The following is a 17,944-nucleotide window of genomic DNA, read 5'->3' as shown; positions in this document are numbered from 1 at the left end:
GAAACTTCTATAACAGGCTGCATGTATATGAAATGCCATTAAGCCTTAATGGAGTCGTGGAGCAATTACTAGGTTGAAAGAAGACAGCCTTTCAAACTACTCTCCAGTGAGCACCAAAGAAAGCCAACTCACCATTTTTCTTGTAGAACATAATTTCTCCTTTGAATTCTGTTTTCTCCTCCAGTGACTTTTCTATTTGAAGCATCAGTTGCTCACTGGTTTCAACCCCAAATAAGAACTTGCAGCTACAACTCTTCTGCATGACTTCAGTTCGGGCAAATCCAGCAAGCTCGCAGAAGCCATCAGAACAGTAGACTATAGGGAAACCCTTAGCCACCTGGGCATTGGCGAGGATGAAGTTGCTATCTATAGAAAAACAAGGAGAAGATACTCAGCAACTAGATAAGTATGAGAATTTATACACAATTCCTGTATAAATGACCAGCATATGTGTTTAGCTAACTGCCAAAAGGCACGTTCTGATGTGCAGCAGTGGAAAAGAGACACTACAAAACATAAAATGGACTTGACCAGCAGAAGCATGCATTAAGTTCTGACTTAGGCTTGCATTTTGAAACACACTGTGGAAGAAACATACGTGTTCACTGGTCTGCTTTGTGGCACCTACCATCTAGTTGGCAGTAAGGGATGATGCTTTTGATCATGGCTTCTGGCTTCATATACTGAATCTGCCATGTAATGTATAGGTGAACTTGAAAAAGTTACTCAAGAACTCTAAACCTCAGTTTCCTTAAATCTGCTTTCCCCAAAAGCAAATCCTGAGACTAAGATTTGAGCATAATTAGTTTATTTGGGAGGTGATTCCAGGAAGAAAGCAAGTAGTAAATTGAGATAGGGAAGAGATGAAAGAAAATAAAGAGTAAGTTAAAAAGGGGTTCACTGCTGTAGGCAAAATATATGGGTCCTGAAATAATTGTGAGGAGTACAACTAAAGGTTGTCACACAAAGGGAAGAGAAAGCAGAAGTATTTACCCACTAATGTCCACACATAATTGGTTAAAGTTCACTCCTGGGATGTCAATATGTTGGCACTTCTGACCTACCCACTTGAGCTAAGTGCACTCTCCAGAGATCACTCTGGCAGAAAGATGCCAGAAAACAGTGGCATATAAGGAAATGGTCTGGATACGATCTCCAAGTGAGTCAAGGTGACATTGGCAGGGCAATGACCGGTATGCTACAATAATAATAATGTTATTTACTTCATAGGTGAGTTGTAGGAATTAATGAGATCATGCATATTATGTGCTTAGTGAAGTGTCTGGCACAAACAACTACTTAATAAAAAATTATTGTTAAGAGTGCTATTCAGGCTAGACGTGGTGGCTCACACCTGTAATTCTAGCACTTTGGGAGGCCGAGGTAGGTGGATCACGAGGTCAGGAGTTCAAAACCAGCCTGGCCAACATGGTGAAACCCCATCTCTACTAAAAATACAAAAATTAGCCGAGCGTGGTCGTGGGCCCCTGTAATCCCAGATACTCGGGAGGCTGAGACAGGAGAATTGCTTGAAACCGGAAGGTGAAGGTTGCAGTGAGTCAACATTGTGCCACTGCACTCCAGCCTGGGCAACAAGAGCGAAACTCGATCTCAAAAAGAAAAAAAAAAAAAAAAGAGTGCTATTCACATATTTATGGTTATAATATTAACACAAAAGACTTAGAGGACAATCAAAATAGTAAACTATTAAGTAATCAGTAAGAGTAAACTATTATTAAGTGCTTAGAAATAACTCCTGGGGGAGAGACAGTCAATATTCAGAGAAGGTTTCCATGGGATAAATTGTTTGAGATTTAATTTGAATATAATGTCAACAGGGAGAAAAGAAAAGATGCATATTGGAGATGGGGTTTAAGATAAGGCATTCATCAAATGTGTTGGTGGGCCCTTTAAGGGTCACTATGAATGAATTAGATACTATTATCAAATTAATCATTCATACATGAAACAAATGTTGGACACTGGTATACCAACAGTGTTAGAGACTGGGATTTTAAAGATAAAGATAAAAATGGAAAAACTACAGTATAAGCTGTTAATTTGTTAAAAAGCAAGATTCAGTATAGTATGTTATTATATGAGCTATTTATCTGAAATAAATATATATATATATGCATATGTGTATGCATACCAAACATGAAATGTTTTTGTATACCTAAAAATAAATGGAATCTGGTAATTGTGTTGTCTCTAGAGAGAGTAACTATAGGCAGAGGTAGGAAAACACTTATTTTTCCCATACACCCTACTGTACCTTTTGAATTTCATCCCACATGCTTTATATATTGCCTATTCACAAAACAGTAAGTTTAAACGAGGTTTGCAGCGGACAGACTATCTTTCCTGCCATGCGAAAGAAGGTACTCCAGCTACTTCTTGATGGCCAGCAGGAGAAGCACTGAAAATCTTTTCCATTTGTTTCTCCATTTCCTTTTAAGCTTTTGTTGTTTGTTTCCAAACATGGTCCACCATCGGCTGGCAAAACCAAATCCACTCTACTCAGCTTTGCTCCAATCAGCGCCTAACCCCAGAGTACCAACTGTAGTATAAGCATCAGCATCCCGCCTCCACCCAGCTGGCTTCTCTGCCTTCCCAGCCACTCTCTCCCTCTGAAAGCATGAGCTAGAGACACACACTGAGAAACTCCCATTATACATTGTTTTGAAGCCACAGGAGTGAATTACATTACCCTAGACTTATAATTAATTCTTTCACACGTTGCTGAATCACTTATTGACTATACATTGTATGTTGGACTTTGTTTCAGATGTGGATGTAAAAAGTTCATTAGATGTGGTCCCAGTCCTTAACAATCACATAGTCATAAACCTGTGGGAGTCTCCAGAGAGGGGTACCCTCCTACTGGGGGTTGTAGTCTCAGTCTCATCAACTCGGCACAGCTTTGGGTCCCTTTAACAATAGTGTGTGTCTCTCCTCAACTCCATTTTGAAATTTTGACTGGAAGATTACTTAGAAAATGTAAATACATAGCATTGACAAAGTACTAAACATCTTTAAAAAAGCTTTTAATGCACTTTCAGAAGCCATTTTTCAGTTGACTGCTGACATGTTTATTAACTTTCTATTATACGATAATACCAGGTAACACAGTTTTACCAGATGGCAAGTCCTGGAGTGAGGTGACAGGAGGTGTTTAAAGAAGAATAAGCATGATCTCTAGCTCTAAGACATCGTAATTTAATTAAACAAATGCATGTACATAAATAACACTAAAACACATCATATAAGTACCAAATCAGTGGTACACAAATAATAGGTACTACTAGAGTTAAGAGATCAAACATCTTGGGCTTTGAAATGATTAGGTTGGAATAAGACAAAAATAGATCAAGATGGCCTATCATAAGTCCTAGAATGTTAGAAGCAGATGCTTGGATGAAGTAGGTTCAGAGAATGAATAAGGAAACAAGAATTGCAGGCAGAATAAACATTGCATTTTATCCTAAAGTCTAGTTCTTAAACTATTTATATAGATACAATAGCTTTCTTTGTTAGTATTTGTCTAGCATATCTTTTCCTATATTCCTATTTCCAGGGACTTAGGTTTTAGTTGTATCTTGCACATGGCATATATCAAGTTTTTTTTTTAAGTATAATAGAAAAATACATTCTTCAACCTAAGATTCATATATTTACTTTTATTATTATAATTATATTACATTGGATTCTTTACCAACTTAATTTTTGCATTCTCTTCACTATGCTTTGTCATTTTGTCTTTTGTATTTTTCTTTTTTTGAAAGAAAGGTTGGAGTGCAGTAACACAATCACAGCTCGCTGTAGCCTCAATTGATCGATCGATCCTCCCACCTCAACCACTAGAGTAGCTGGGATTAAAGGCACACACTACCACACAGATTCTTCTCTATACAGATTATACATTAAAAATTCACACCTGGCTAATTTTTGTAGAGATGGAGTTTTGTCATGTTGCCCAGCCTGGTCTTGTATCCTGAGCTCAAGTGATTCACTCACCTTGGCCTTGCTGGTTTACAGGCATGAGACACCATACCCAGCTTGCCTTTGCCACTTTAAAAAATTAGGAAATATGGGATACCCCATAAAGATTGTGTAATATTATTAAACAATAATAAATACATGTAGATAATGTATGCAGTGAAAACCCCTGTGTATACCATACAAATTGTATTTCCTTCCTTCCCCAAAGAAGCAGCTCATAATTTGAATTTTTGTAATAATCACTCACATTTATGTAGTTTTCACCCCTTACTTATGTATCCTCATGCAACATAGTGCCTATTTTTAAATATTCAGGACATATTTAATGATACTTCATTTGGTATACTTCTTAGTTACTTGCTTCATTTATTAATTTCCTTAGCATCTTTATAATTGTTTATGAATATGAGAAAAGACCAGTCCTTCAGAGCTGCAACAAACTTTTGACAAAAGATGCTGAAGGATTCACCAAGTTGACTGATCTGTGTGTTTCAATTAAGGATTGTAGTGTCTTTGAGGTGGTTAATTCTTTCCACAAATATACTGAAAAAACAAAGGAAAAAATAAAGGCATGTATTTGGTCTTTTCTGTTTATATTTAGCACCTGTCCTCGATATGTAATTGCATTTCAATTCTAAAGAGAATTTAGTGGCAGCCTGAGCTTCATAAAGCTCAGTGTACCAGCTACATGAATGGTCCTTACATTTGGGAAAGTAGCCTGTCTTGCCCAGCTATCTACCTGGAAACATATGCTTTTCTGAATCCCAGTCCTGGAATCCCTAAAGAAGAAACATGACATTTACTTTAGAATTACGTAAAACAAAGCCACTGCCATAATACTTACGGGCTCATCATGGGTATATCACTATCCACACATATGCTAAGGGTATTTAACCTTTTAAGAAATCAATTATGCATATGCGATATGCATCTAAATGCCACACGGCTTTTCTCTGCTTGTTTCTAGGTCATTTTTGTATATATATTCAGTTTGAAAGTGACGGTAAACAGTAAGATATAAATGTACTTATACACGAGGTAGTTGACTATTTCTCTAAATGCTTTCTTAGCAAAAAGCTTTCATGAATCTTCAGAGAGAATCTCATGATTGGTAAACACCCAGGTCACTGAGTCTGATCTCATATAGAGCACCACTTTCCCCTTCAAATGAAGATGTACTGTTTATTGTTAACTTCTTAAGCCCAAAGAGAAGGGGGTAGGAATGGGAAGGTATAAAAGATGAAAATAAAAAAGAGAGAAGAACATAAACATTGATCCACTATTAGCTTCTTTCATCTTTGTACTTGTCCCACTTTTCAGAGAACACAGACCTAGAGAACTTTAGTTTCCTGTCTAAGATCCAATGCTGGAGATGAAAACTCAGTCTATGTGACTTATTTTACTATGCCATGCATTCTGTAAAGAAGTGACTTGCTCCCTACTAGCAGGAGAAATGGGCAAATTGTAGAAAAATGTTTTTACCTATTTCAGTCTCCATAAAACCCAAAGACACGGATTTTTCTCTATACAGATTATACGTTAAAAATTCATTGATGACATCTCCTAAGCCAGTCTGGATGTGTTAGCAAACTCTATGTCACTTCCTAATTTCATGCAGAAAATCTGTATTTCAGAAACAGGACAGTAACTTCTGTGGTCTCAAAATGTTTTGCATACAGCCACTCTGGAGTCTCATAGGCGGCACAGAAATGTCGTTTCTACTCAAATAATCTGGTCTCTAATCTCACATTCTTTTAATGTATTTCGCAGTACTTCAAAAAGTTTCCCACTGAAATATCCTCCTACTGACCAATAAATCTGTATTCCACAGGGCCTAGAAGCATACTCCTAAGCCTGATATTATTTTCAAATCTTACGTTTAACTTAAAAATTCATCAGAATTTTTCATTATACCCTTTCATAAATTATTGCTTGTTGTAGTGTTATTTTGTTTTGATATGGGCCTGTAAAACTTTTAATTCAATTGAAACTTTGAAAGGTTGTGCTGTTTCTACTATGACTTGTGCATATCATTTAGTATACTACTACATAATTTAGGTTTGAGAATCACAGCTTTAAGTAGAATAGCGTGTGCTCAAGAAGATTAGGTAGATACAAACCATTCTCCCTTTGTAGCCTCAAATATTCAAAAATAACCATCTCAGCACCGAGCGAAATAACTCTCCATATGGCAGATCCCTGGAGTCATTCAAAGCAATGGGGTCATTGATACACACTGACTTGGCATCATACAGAAACCTGTATTCTCTTGGCTTTTTCTGCCAATTATGCAGAAATTGAGACATTTATAGTTCAAATCTTTATTTCTGAAGAGTATCTTTGATATTGGTTCTCTTTTTAAAAGAAACCTTGTATTGGGTTAGCAAGTACTCGTAGTAACATACGCTGTTGACAAGGAAGGTAGACAAATGTAAGTCCTCCATTCTTTACTTTCCTGCATAGAGCAAGAAACAAACAGGAACTTTTGACATCGTTTTGGGAGTTGCCCCCCATGCTTTCAGAATTACCTTTACATACAGGTTCAACAAAGACAACGTTTATATCCCTTGTGATATTGAATACAGTCATTTCTGGAGACTACTTTGTATAGGAAGATAGAATATTAATGTTTATGACTTTAAAATATTTAAATGATCTTTGTACTTCATATTGATTTCAGGGAGCTTAACTGCATCATTTCCAAGTATGATAGCGTCTTTATTAGATTAATAGTACAGGCTCCAAGCTAAAGTTTACAGCATGCCTTCTGCCAAAATTTAGGAGGTTATCTTCATTTGGTAACTTTTCTAACCTTGTTTAAACAGCAGATTAAAAATTTGTAAAAAAGATTTCTCATAGTCCTTGTAATTTATACATCATCCAGTATCAGGCTTCATATTACTATGTTTCATTCTTCAATTATGGTTTGATTTTTTAAATACTGAATAGATTATCACTTAAGACAAAGATTGGAAGAAAGCTTTGTAACAATGCAAAGCTCAAAGCTGGAATTCTAGTGCTGAGGTAGTAGTAGAAAGCAGAAAACTGCATCTGTTTATGAGACTATCTTGCTCCCTTCAGTCCAATAAACAAACAAACAGAGAGACAAACAGAAACAAACATCCTTCACAACCTTGCCATTGGGTGCATGGTCCTGGGCCAGCAACATCAGCCTCAGGAGGTGGAAATTCAGAATCTTAAGTTTCACTCCAGACCCACTAAATCTTAACCCACATTTTAACAAGATTCATGTACACATTAAAGTTTGAGATGATTCTTTAGAATAGCACTGGAAAGATCTACAAGAACCTAGTGACAGTAAATGATTGAAGGAAAGTAACTATATGGCTGAAGATAAAAAAACAAGAGAGACTTATTTTCATTGTATACCCACTTTAACTTTTGAATTTTCTGTCATATGCATGTCATACATACTCAAAAATATCTTCTTGGCCAGGCACAGTGACTCATGCCTGTAATCTCAGCACTTTGGGAGGCCGAGTCGGGCAGATCATGAGATCAAGAGATCGAGACCATCCTGGCCAACATGTTGAAACTCTGTCTCTATTAAAAATACAAAAATTAGCTAGGCATGGTGGTGTGTGCCTGTAGTCCCAGCTACTCAAGAGGCTGACGCAGGAGAATCGCTTGAACCTGGGAGGCAGAGGTTGCAGTGAGCTGAGATCGCACCACTGCACTCCAGCCTGGCGACACAGTGAGACTCCATCTAAAAGAAAAAAAAAAAAAAACAAAAAAAACCAAAAAAGCAAAACAAAACAAAATCTTCTTAAAGTTATTTAATCATTCATTTGAATGGCTTAATAAAAATAACTTAATTTTAAAAACAGCAATCTTATTGAAGAAAAACCCTGTATTAACAAATTTTAAAACTTTCACTAAACAAAGGTGAAAGCTCATCAAGATAAACAAACTTGAAGCAAATTTATATATTCTTTCATAATTTAGAATTAGCAAAATCATCAATAAATTTTGTAAATTTCACTTTTCCACCTGTATGAGCTTTAGTGTTGAATTGTACTAATTTTTGTCAGGTTTATTGTCTCTTAGAGTTCAATAAATAAGTTTCATATTGAAAAATAATGGAAGAGAAAAATAAAAAGTTATTCAAATGGGAAAATAAGTCAAACTATCTCCTTTGCTAATGATATTACTCTATACCTAGAAAACTTTAAAGACTCTACCAAAAGTCTGCTAGAACTGATAAACACTTTCAGTATGGTTTCTGGATACAAAATAGATGTACAAAAATGAGTAACATTTCTATACACCAATGTCCAGGCTGACTGTCAAATCAAGAACATAATCCCATTTACAATAGCCACAAAGAAAATAAAATACCTATGAATACAGCTAACCAAAGAGTTTAAAAAAAAAAAAACTCTACCATAAAACATGGCTGAAAGAAATCAGAGATGATATAAATAAATGGAAAAACAGTCCATGCTTATGGATTGAAAAAATCAGTATCTCTCCATACCATCAAAAAGAATTTACAGATTCAACACTATTCGGATGAAAATACCAGCATCATCCTTCACAGAATTAGAATAAAATATTCTAGAATTCATATAGAATCAAAATATAGCTCAAATAACCAAAATAATCTTAAGCATAAAGGACAAAGCCAGGGGCATCACACTACCCAACTTCAAAGTATGCTATGAGCCTACAATAACCAAAACAGCATGGTACTGGTACAAAAACAGACACATAGACCAATGGAACAGAATAGAAAACTCAGAAATAAAGCCACGCACTTACAACCATATGATATTTGACAAGACCAACAAAAACAAGCAATGGGGAAGGGACTCCCCTATTTAATAAATGGTGCTAAGATAACTGTTTAGCCATATGCAGAAGAATGAAATTGTACCCCTACCAGTCACCATATACAAAAGTTAACTCAAGATGGATTCAAGATTTAAATGTAAGACTTTACACTATAAAAACCCTGAAGAGAATTTAGGGAATAGCCTTCTCAACATTGGCCTTGGCAAAGAATTTCTGGCTAAGTCCCCAAAAGGAATTACAACAAAAATAAAAATCGACAAGTGGGATGTAATTGAACTAAAAAGTTTTTCCATAGCAAAATAAACTAGAGTAAACAGACAACCTGCAGAATGAAAGAAGATATTTTCAAACTATGCATCTGACAAAATCTAATATCCAGAATCTATGTGAAACTTAAACAAATCAACAAACAAACAAACAAAAAACCCTATTACAAATGGGCAAAGGACATGAACAGACACTTCTCAAAAGAAGACATACAAGTGGCCAATAAAAATACAAAAAAATATTCATCATCACTAATCATCAGAGAAATGCAAATCAAAACCCACAACGAGATACCATCTCAAACCGGTCAGAATGGCTATTATTAAAAAGTCAAATAACAGATGCTGGTTAAGCTGTGAAGAAAAGGGAATGCTTATACATTGTTGGTTGGAATGTAGATTAGCTCAGCCACTGTGGAAAGCAGTTTGGAGATTTCTCAAAGAATATAAAACAGAACAACCATTCAACCCAGCAATCCCATTACTGGGTATATACACAAAGGAAAATAGATCATTATAACAAAAAAAAAACCACACACACACACAAAAAAAAACCATGCACTCATATGTTCATCACAGTGCTATGCACTATAGCAAAGACATGGAATCAACCTAGGGGCCCATCTATGGTAGATTGGGTAAAGAAAATGTGGTCAAACTTTTCCCCTGCCTTTGCAAAGAGCAAGAAGGAGAAAGCTTATTCTTCATCATAGCTTCCCCCTTTCAAAATATACAAATGAATAGTAGATAAAAATTGTAACTTCCCAACCCAGAGGTAAAGGAAAAGTGAAGAGTTAAGGAGAAAGTGACAGGGCCTGGATTTTCTAGGACAATTTTCATTTACTGAAATTTTATTCTCTTAAATAAATATATGTTTATGTGGCTAAGTGGGACTTTAATTTTATACCTTTTAAAAAATTTCTTTTAGAAGCTTATTTAAAAACAAAGTAAGACCACAAGACAATATTTTTATTGGAAAAACATAGTTATTTATCTTGACATCTTTTTTGGCCTACTGAAAGACAAGTTAAGTGGAATCTAGCAAATGAAACTAGCCATATTCTATGAATACTAAGATTCCCAAAACATTTAATTTAACTTGTCCCCTGATTCTCCCGAAGCACAGTCTAGACTTTACTTGCAATTATATTTAATTCAAAGAATATTTCTTTTTAATTTCAAATAGACTGGAACAGCCTCTTTACTTCAAGCATACATGAGGCTTTGAGGAAAAAAAATGGTTAATTCAGCCATGTTTTAGTCGTTTTATTACTTTTACCCTTATAGGTCTTTTAAATTTGAATTTTTGAAGACAACATATGCAAATTAGTATGCCCAATCCATCAGAGTGGACCAACCTTTCTCCATTTAAGTTTTGTTTATATTCTGCAAAAGATAATGGTATTCAAATGTTTTCCATAATTTGGTAGCATTTTCCAGAATCTCATCTGTCTCCTGCATAGTTTCTTCTGCTTTGCAGTACTCATGTTAGATTAAACAGGAAAGATGAGTAGATTTACAAGAGATAATTGTAAGTTAAGTAACAGGAAACACAAGACTAAACTAATTTGATGGTCATAGCTATTCCATGGCTGTAACATGGGAGTTTTCTTCTAGAGTCATTATAATAATGCAGAGATGGAAAAAAAACTTTAATTAAGGTGATACTTGCTTAAGGCAAGTCTCTAGGAGTCTGCAAGAGAGGTCAAGGCAAGAAGAAGACAATAGTTGAGAAACAAATCAACACAGGTGGATGCTGACTCTGCATGACAGAATAGAGATGAGTAGTAAGAAGGAAGCTAAATAAATTAGGCTGAAATAAAGCAGATAATAGCTTTTGTTTATTAAGCAGTTGTGATGTGCCAGATGCTCAGGTCAGCATTCTGTATTTTGAATCTGTGGCCCTCACAATAGCTATTATGGTAAATGTCATTATAGATGAAGAAACTTTGGCTCAGAAAGGTTGCATAACCTAACAATACAAGTTAAATTATCCTTACAGCTGTAATACTCCTGAGTTCAGTGGAGGATGGCTAGAGGTGAACTAGAGCTAGGGTCTAAATAGGTTTTGTTTTGTTTTGTTTTTTCTTTTGTTGTCACGAAGCCCACTGTTTCTCAAAGTACAGTCCTTGTTCACTTCATCCACCTCATCTATTGGAATCTCCTGGGTTGCTTATTACATTTGCAGTTTCACAAACCTTACCTCAGGTCTACTGAAACAGAATCTCCAAGGTATAGGACCCGGTGACCTTCATTTTAAACATGATTACTCAGTGAGAGCTATCACACAAAAGAATAAGACCTTCTGCTCTAATGGAAGGGGATTCAGATTATATTCTGCAGCTCCAATGTAGAAAGGGGGATACCACCTTTCTAGATAAGTATATACTTGATTTCTATGTTTGGAGTGAGGGTGGGAATTCCCTTCTGAATAATAACCCCTTTGATCTTATGGTTTTCTTTTATTCTTAAAAAGAAATTTTCAATAATTAGCTTAGTTGATAGAACTATAGAAGCTTAAAGTTTGGAGAGGATCGTAAAGGTCAATACATAACTTCATGCACCTATAATCCTTTAATCCCCCTCTATCATATTCCCATAAAGTGGTTGCCCTGCCTCCTCTGCACCAGTACCCTAGTAATGGGACTCTCACTCTCTCATTAGTGATGTCTATGGTATGACTGTGAAGGGTGCTCACCTAACCCACATGTGGATTTAACACCTGCTTTTGGTTTTACTACCTAGAAATCTTTGCAGAAAAATCATGCGTATCACCCTCCTGTTTTATATTCTTTAAAGATTTTCCATTGCACTTGGAATGAGATCTAAACTACCTCTTTCACGGCCTGGAATACTCTGCCTAAAACTTCACTCACTCCTCACACCTGATATCTTACACTCAAGAATGTTCTTCCCAGCTCTTTCCACTTTCAAGGCTTTTGCTCATGTGGTTTCTTCTCCTTGTTTTACATACTTCAGGTCGTGGATTAAATGTACACTTCTCAGAGTCCTTCCCTGATCATCTTCTCTAAGTAGGTCCCTCCCTCAACTATTCTCTATCATCATGGCCTATTTTTTAATTAAGACTATTACAATTTTCAGTATTGTAGTTAAGTTATTTATGATTTGTTAGCCACACATACCTGAGTCCCTTATACACAAAATTATAAAGGCATACTCAACTGTATACTTGCTCCATCACGAATGGTTTCTCTTTTATCAAGCGTGTGTGTGTGTGTGTGTGTGTATTTTTATAACTGAATATTACCTAAGATACACATACACACACACATTTTTCCAAGGCAATGCTGTCAATACACTTGAGTTATGTTGATATGACCATGGCAGCCACCTAATCTGCAATTTACAAAATTGTGTTTTCATGAGAAAACTCATTTCTGTTGCTGATTAGATTGTGGATTGAGCACCTTTTAGACCTAAGTCATGAGGAGGTTTACATATTAGATATACTATATCTAGTAGATATTTTCTACTTTGGGAAAACGCTAGTCTACACATGAGATATCTGAGAATTGGGTTTCAATTCAATCAATAAAAAACTGTATGATCATGCTAAAGTCACTTCCCCTCTTTGGATCTTACCTGTCTCATGTGTAAGGTGAAGTAGTTGAATCATATGATCTCCAAGATCCTTTCTATCTCAAACAGGTGGTGAGTCAATGAATTATGGATACTTCCCATATGGATACAGAGGTTATGTGTGAACAGTGACTAGAACTTAATGACTATAATGAACAATGTAAAAACTGCATACAGTTTTAATCTTAAGAATAAAAGGAAGGAAGAAAAGAAGAGAGGGAGAGAGGAAAGAAAGAAAAAAGACAAATACAAACGGACAAAAGGAAAACAGCTTGAATATTACGATCCAGCAGAAGCATCTTAATTAGAATTAAATATCTCAACCCTAAATTTCTTCCACTTAACAAAATAGGATGGGCTATAGAAGAACAAGGGCCAGACTGGGAAGACCAGTAGAGGGTTATCATGACAGTCCATAAAAAATATGAGGTGATTTTGGACCAGAGCGATACCAATGAATGTGGTGAGAAGCAGTCATATCTGAGACATTTTTAGAAGAGCTGAAAAATTTGCCTATGGATTCCACTGCAGTTGGAGATTGAAAAAAAAAAAAAAAAACAGGAATTCAAGAATGATGTCAATGCTTTTGCCTTAATAACTAGAAAGGAAGAGGTGTATTTTATGAGGTGGAACAAAAACCTGGCAGGTCTGGGTAATTTTGACAGTTTGGTCTTCTATATGCTGTTTAAGAAGTCTATTAAGCATCCAAGAGGAGATATAAAGTATGCTGTTGAATAGAGTCTGAAGTTTTTGTTTGTTTGTTTTTTGAGACAGAGTTTCACTCTTGCTGCCCAGGCTGGAGTACAGTGGCGCGATCTCGGCCCACTGCAACCTCCACCTCCAGGGTTCAAGCAATTCTCCTGCTTCAGCCTCCCGAGTAGCTGGGGTTACAGGCACGTACCACCATGCCCGGCTAATTTTGTATTTTTAATAGAGATGGGGTTTCTCCATGTTGGTCAGGCTCCTCTTGAACTCCCGACCTCAGGTGATCCACCCATCCCAGCCTCCCAAAGTGATGGGATTACAGGCATGAGCCACCGCGCCTGGCCTAGTGTCTGAAGTTTAAGGATGATAGCTATGCTTAGATAGAAATTTGCAGTTAGGAGAAACTGGATAATTTAGAGAGTAAGTAAAAACAGAGCAAAAATAAAGTCTGAATACTGAATCCAGAAAACTTCAACTGTCAAAGGTTGAAAAAAATCAGGAGAAACCATCAAATGAGCCTGAAAAGAGTAGCCAAGAAAGCAGAAAGTGAGTAAAGAGGGAGCTCATGAAACTAGATGAAACTAATCACAATGTTTCCATGCCAATACTAAGTATATTTTATGTTTAAATATGATTTGCAGTATAGATTTTTAAAGAAATCAATATAAGTATGCTTTGAGTCCGTAAACACTGGGGAAGGCATTGGTTGTGATACTGAATATGCTCTAGCTAAAAGATACCAGGACGGCTTCCCTGCTCCTTTCCCTGCTTCGGTTCAGTATAGATGTGTGGATGTGATGTCAGATGAGATACTTGATAAAGCAATGAATCGGTGTCTAATATCTTTAAGGTTAAATACATTTAATTTTATTATAAATGCATGATTTAGTTACCTAAGGTAGCCACATTATAAAACATTAGGAAACTAGATTAGATAGACAGCTTAGGTAGGTAGGTAGGTAGATGGTTAGATCCCATCATTCTACTTTTCTCAGCTACTGGTAATCATTTTAGACTAGTTTCTAAAATTTTTCCCCATTAATATTTTAAATACATATTATCATAGCATAGCCATAATTGTGAAACTGATATTTTCACTTGCCATTATGTGGTCAAGTTAACAAGTGCTGTCCAGTGAGATATTTGCATAAGTAGGTTTGAAAGTATCTAGGTTAAAATATTTTCATTTCTATTAAAAGAGAGCTGTGAGAAGAGAAATGTTCTCACCATCCAGGCCATTGTGCTCTTCTTACCTTTTCTGCCCCTCATGCCTGCCTTGTAATGTGATTGTGGTGTCCAGGCCTGTACTAGTTATCTTGTGACCTTGAGGTGACATGCCTGGATATGGCATAACCAAAGGATGGAAAAAATCCTGGATTTTTGATAATATCATTTAATAGTAAAATAGGCCAGCAAAAGCCTATAGCCAGATGTTTTATTAGGTGAAAAAAAAAAGTCCTATTTGTTTAAACCACTGATATTTGGGTTCTCTGGTATTTTAAGCTGAAAGCGTTCCGAACTGAAACACACAATATCATGAGTATTTCCCTATTTATTCCTGTCTTTATAACTGCAATTTGAATGGTGATGTAAGAATCAATATATCAAAAATTACTTAGGTAGTCCTGTATTCCAATAATTACATATGTTTTCTGGGAACTTTCTAGGTTTGCTCCTTTGAAATTTTAGTGTGAGTAAAAATTAAAGCTAGTATTCGGAACATCCTCTGGAATTAAAAAGACTGTAAGATACGCTTCTCCTGCTCACTGCTAGACACTTGGTACCAAATGACCTTGAAGACTTGTACCAAATTCTATAATTTTCAACAAAAGCTCATCGAGGAAAAAAACCCAAAATGTGTACTTTATGATATAAACGTATGCTAACATATGCTAAGAAGTAACATCATAGTAAGCTTCATTTATTTCCCTCTACTTTATATGAGACTACAATATTAGAAACAAGGAGGACAAGTAATTGGTTCTTGTGCCTTTGTAAAAGCTCTTCTGGCATTGTTATTCATCCACAATTTGGAAAGCAAAATGTATTTCCTCAGCATGTGGTTATTAAATCACAAAAAGAGAGTTATTATTCTATACAAATAAATTCTCATAAAGGGGTGCAAGTGTCTGCAAAAACAAAGACTTGGAATAATCTCTCCACTTCCTGGATATTTTTTTCTTTTTCAGTTTGTTTTACCATTGTCTAGTCTACTATTTTCTCAGTCTTGAGACAGGGAAATTATACCATTTCATATATCTGCAGCGTTGTCACATAGAAGAGAGAGCAGCCTTATTCTAGGTTTGTCCAGGAAACAGAAGTAGAGCCCACTGATGGACATTATAAGGAAAAGATCTCAGCATGACCATATAACTGTCTAGTAACTAAGGCTATCCAAAAGGTCACAAACTACCTTAAATATGGTGATCTCCCTGTTACCAAAAGAACTAATACTAACGTGGATGACTCGCACAAATGCAACTGAAAGCAGACTACCATGAGGTGCAGAAACAGCCTACATGACTTCTGAGGCCATTTGAAAAATCTAAGAAATAATCTTGCCATGCTTTTTGGATTGTGTCCCCAAACCAAGCCCTGAATTCTGAAGATCTTTATTTTGAAATATACTCCAAATCCAACTGCTAAATATCTCTTCATAAAATTTACAGGACATATATAAATTTTATATAAATATATTTATCCCTTAGCCAATAGTTTCAAAACGAAACTTTTAATCACATTTTTTCTTAAGCAATGGATATGAAATTTGGATAAAAATTGCTTTGAAACAAAAGACATACACATGCTTGTGCACATGTGTGCCCTGCATATACATTATCCTTTGATTCTGTTCTGGGTCCCTCAGTGGTTCACGTACTTTAGTGAATCAGAGCTGATATACAATTGCACAGATTTCTCAGTCTTGCTATTTTCACTTGCTCCAAGTTCAGCCTGTAAAGCATAGGGTCTTCACTGTCTACATTTACATGACCTTAATTATTCATTTGTGTTTGCCTCTGTACAGATTACTGTAAATCACTGAACTCAAGGAACACACTAATATTCAATGCATGTGCCCACTGCAGTTGCCCTTTAATACTCAGGTGTGTATTCCTTGTACTAATGTGAAGAAGAGGGTTTTATAAACCATCACGGATTGTGGAGAACCACCACCAGGGCTGGCACGTACATTTGAGTAGGTCATATTTTGAACAAGAGTGTGCAGCTAAAGGGCTGAATGAGGACTGAAATCCAGTCTGCACTCGTTCACCAAGCCATGAGCCCTAGCACTGGGCCATGTCCACTGGAGGAAAGATGCCTTTGTCTAATTCCCACACAGACCATGGGCAGCTCTGAGAATAGACTGACTGAATAATATCTGAAGACTCTTCCATTACTCAACAACGAAAACGCCAATTAAAAACATCTACAGATGCTACCTGTGACCTCCTATCAAGTGGTTCTTCCTAAGGGATTTATAAATACGAACTTCAAAAAGAAAAAAAGCAAAAAAGTTTATGCTGTTTGTTGCTGCATTAACATGTATTGCCATTTAATTTGACCATGAGAACTGTATTTACCTCCTACAATCTCATACCATTTTATACTACAGATAAAAACATTAACATATAAATAAACTAAGTGACTTCCAAAGGAATTAGGTCAAAACAGAATAATAAAGTCAAGTTCAACTGGGTTTTTTAACCAACTAATGTTTTTGACAATCGCATTAAAATATTTTAGCATAACATATGTATGGCACATAGGATGTTGAAACCTAGAGTATTACAGAAAGGTGTTAATAATTTCTGTGTTTAAAATCTACTCCTTCATCTTTTATTTTTCTTGTCTTAAATATCTTCATTTACACATGTCCTACATGGATGTCTATTATTGGAATCTATACCATTCTAAGGCTGCAACTTGAGTGAATAATTTTATGCTTTGTTTCATCTTAAACTTATATCACATCTTCCTTTGCCAGATTCTGAGGAAAGGGCATATAAAATGGTTAGAGTGTCACAGTTCTACCTAATAGTACAAGAATAACAAATTTTAGTATTTGAACCAGTGCCCTCTTACTCCACCTTCAACTCTCAAAAACGTACACCATGCAGTGTACATACCAGGATTTTCCTGCTTACCTCCCTCCCCGTGAAAGACACTGGAGTCATTCGTCTCAAGCATATGAACAGGTTGAAGAAGGGAGGCAGTACACGACGACGTAAGAAGAGAAGAGAGAGTATGTAATTTATCTAGATAATGACTGTCCACATTTTTGTTGTTTCTGTTGTTAACCAAAAAGCTGCATGTACCCATCTCCACACAGAGGAAGACCCAGATGAAGACTTTTTCAAAGACTCAAATGAAGACTTCTTCCAGGATTCAAAGAGAGACTAACAACTTCAATGAAGTTTCTTTCAGCCCTAGTATTCTGCACTGGTTATTGGTACTGTGGAGCAATGGAGATGAAATCTCCCTTCATGGAGATGAATCTGTGAAGCCTTTTACATACTATTTAAAGGTCTGAGACTATACTACCAAGCTTTTGCCTG

The 17,944-nt window shown here is 36.0% G+C and overlaps 1 protein-coding gene across 1 annotated transcript in view; it reads right to left on the bottom strand.

The window, feature by feature from the left end:
• Positions 1-17,944, bottom strand: part of KCNH8 (potassium voltage-gated channel subfamily H member 8) — a 398,046-nt gene that overhangs the window by 283,117 nt on the left and 96,985 nt on the right. The window contains exon 2 of the mRNA XM_025375699.1: positions 133-366. Within this exon, the coding sequence (XP_025231484.1) occupies positions 133-366 (234 nt within the window). The remainder of the gene's footprint in view (positions 1-132; positions 367-17,944) is intronic.

The sequence above is a fragment of the Theropithecus gelada genome, chromosome 2 (assembly GCF_003255815.1).
Source record: "Theropithecus gelada isolate Dixy chromosome 2, Tgel_1.0, whole genome shotgun sequence".
NCBI classification, from domain to species: Eukaryota; Metazoa; Chordata; class Mammalia; order Primates; family Cercopithecidae; genus Theropithecus; species Theropithecus gelada.
This window is presented reverse-complemented; position numbering and strand designations above follow the sequence as displayed.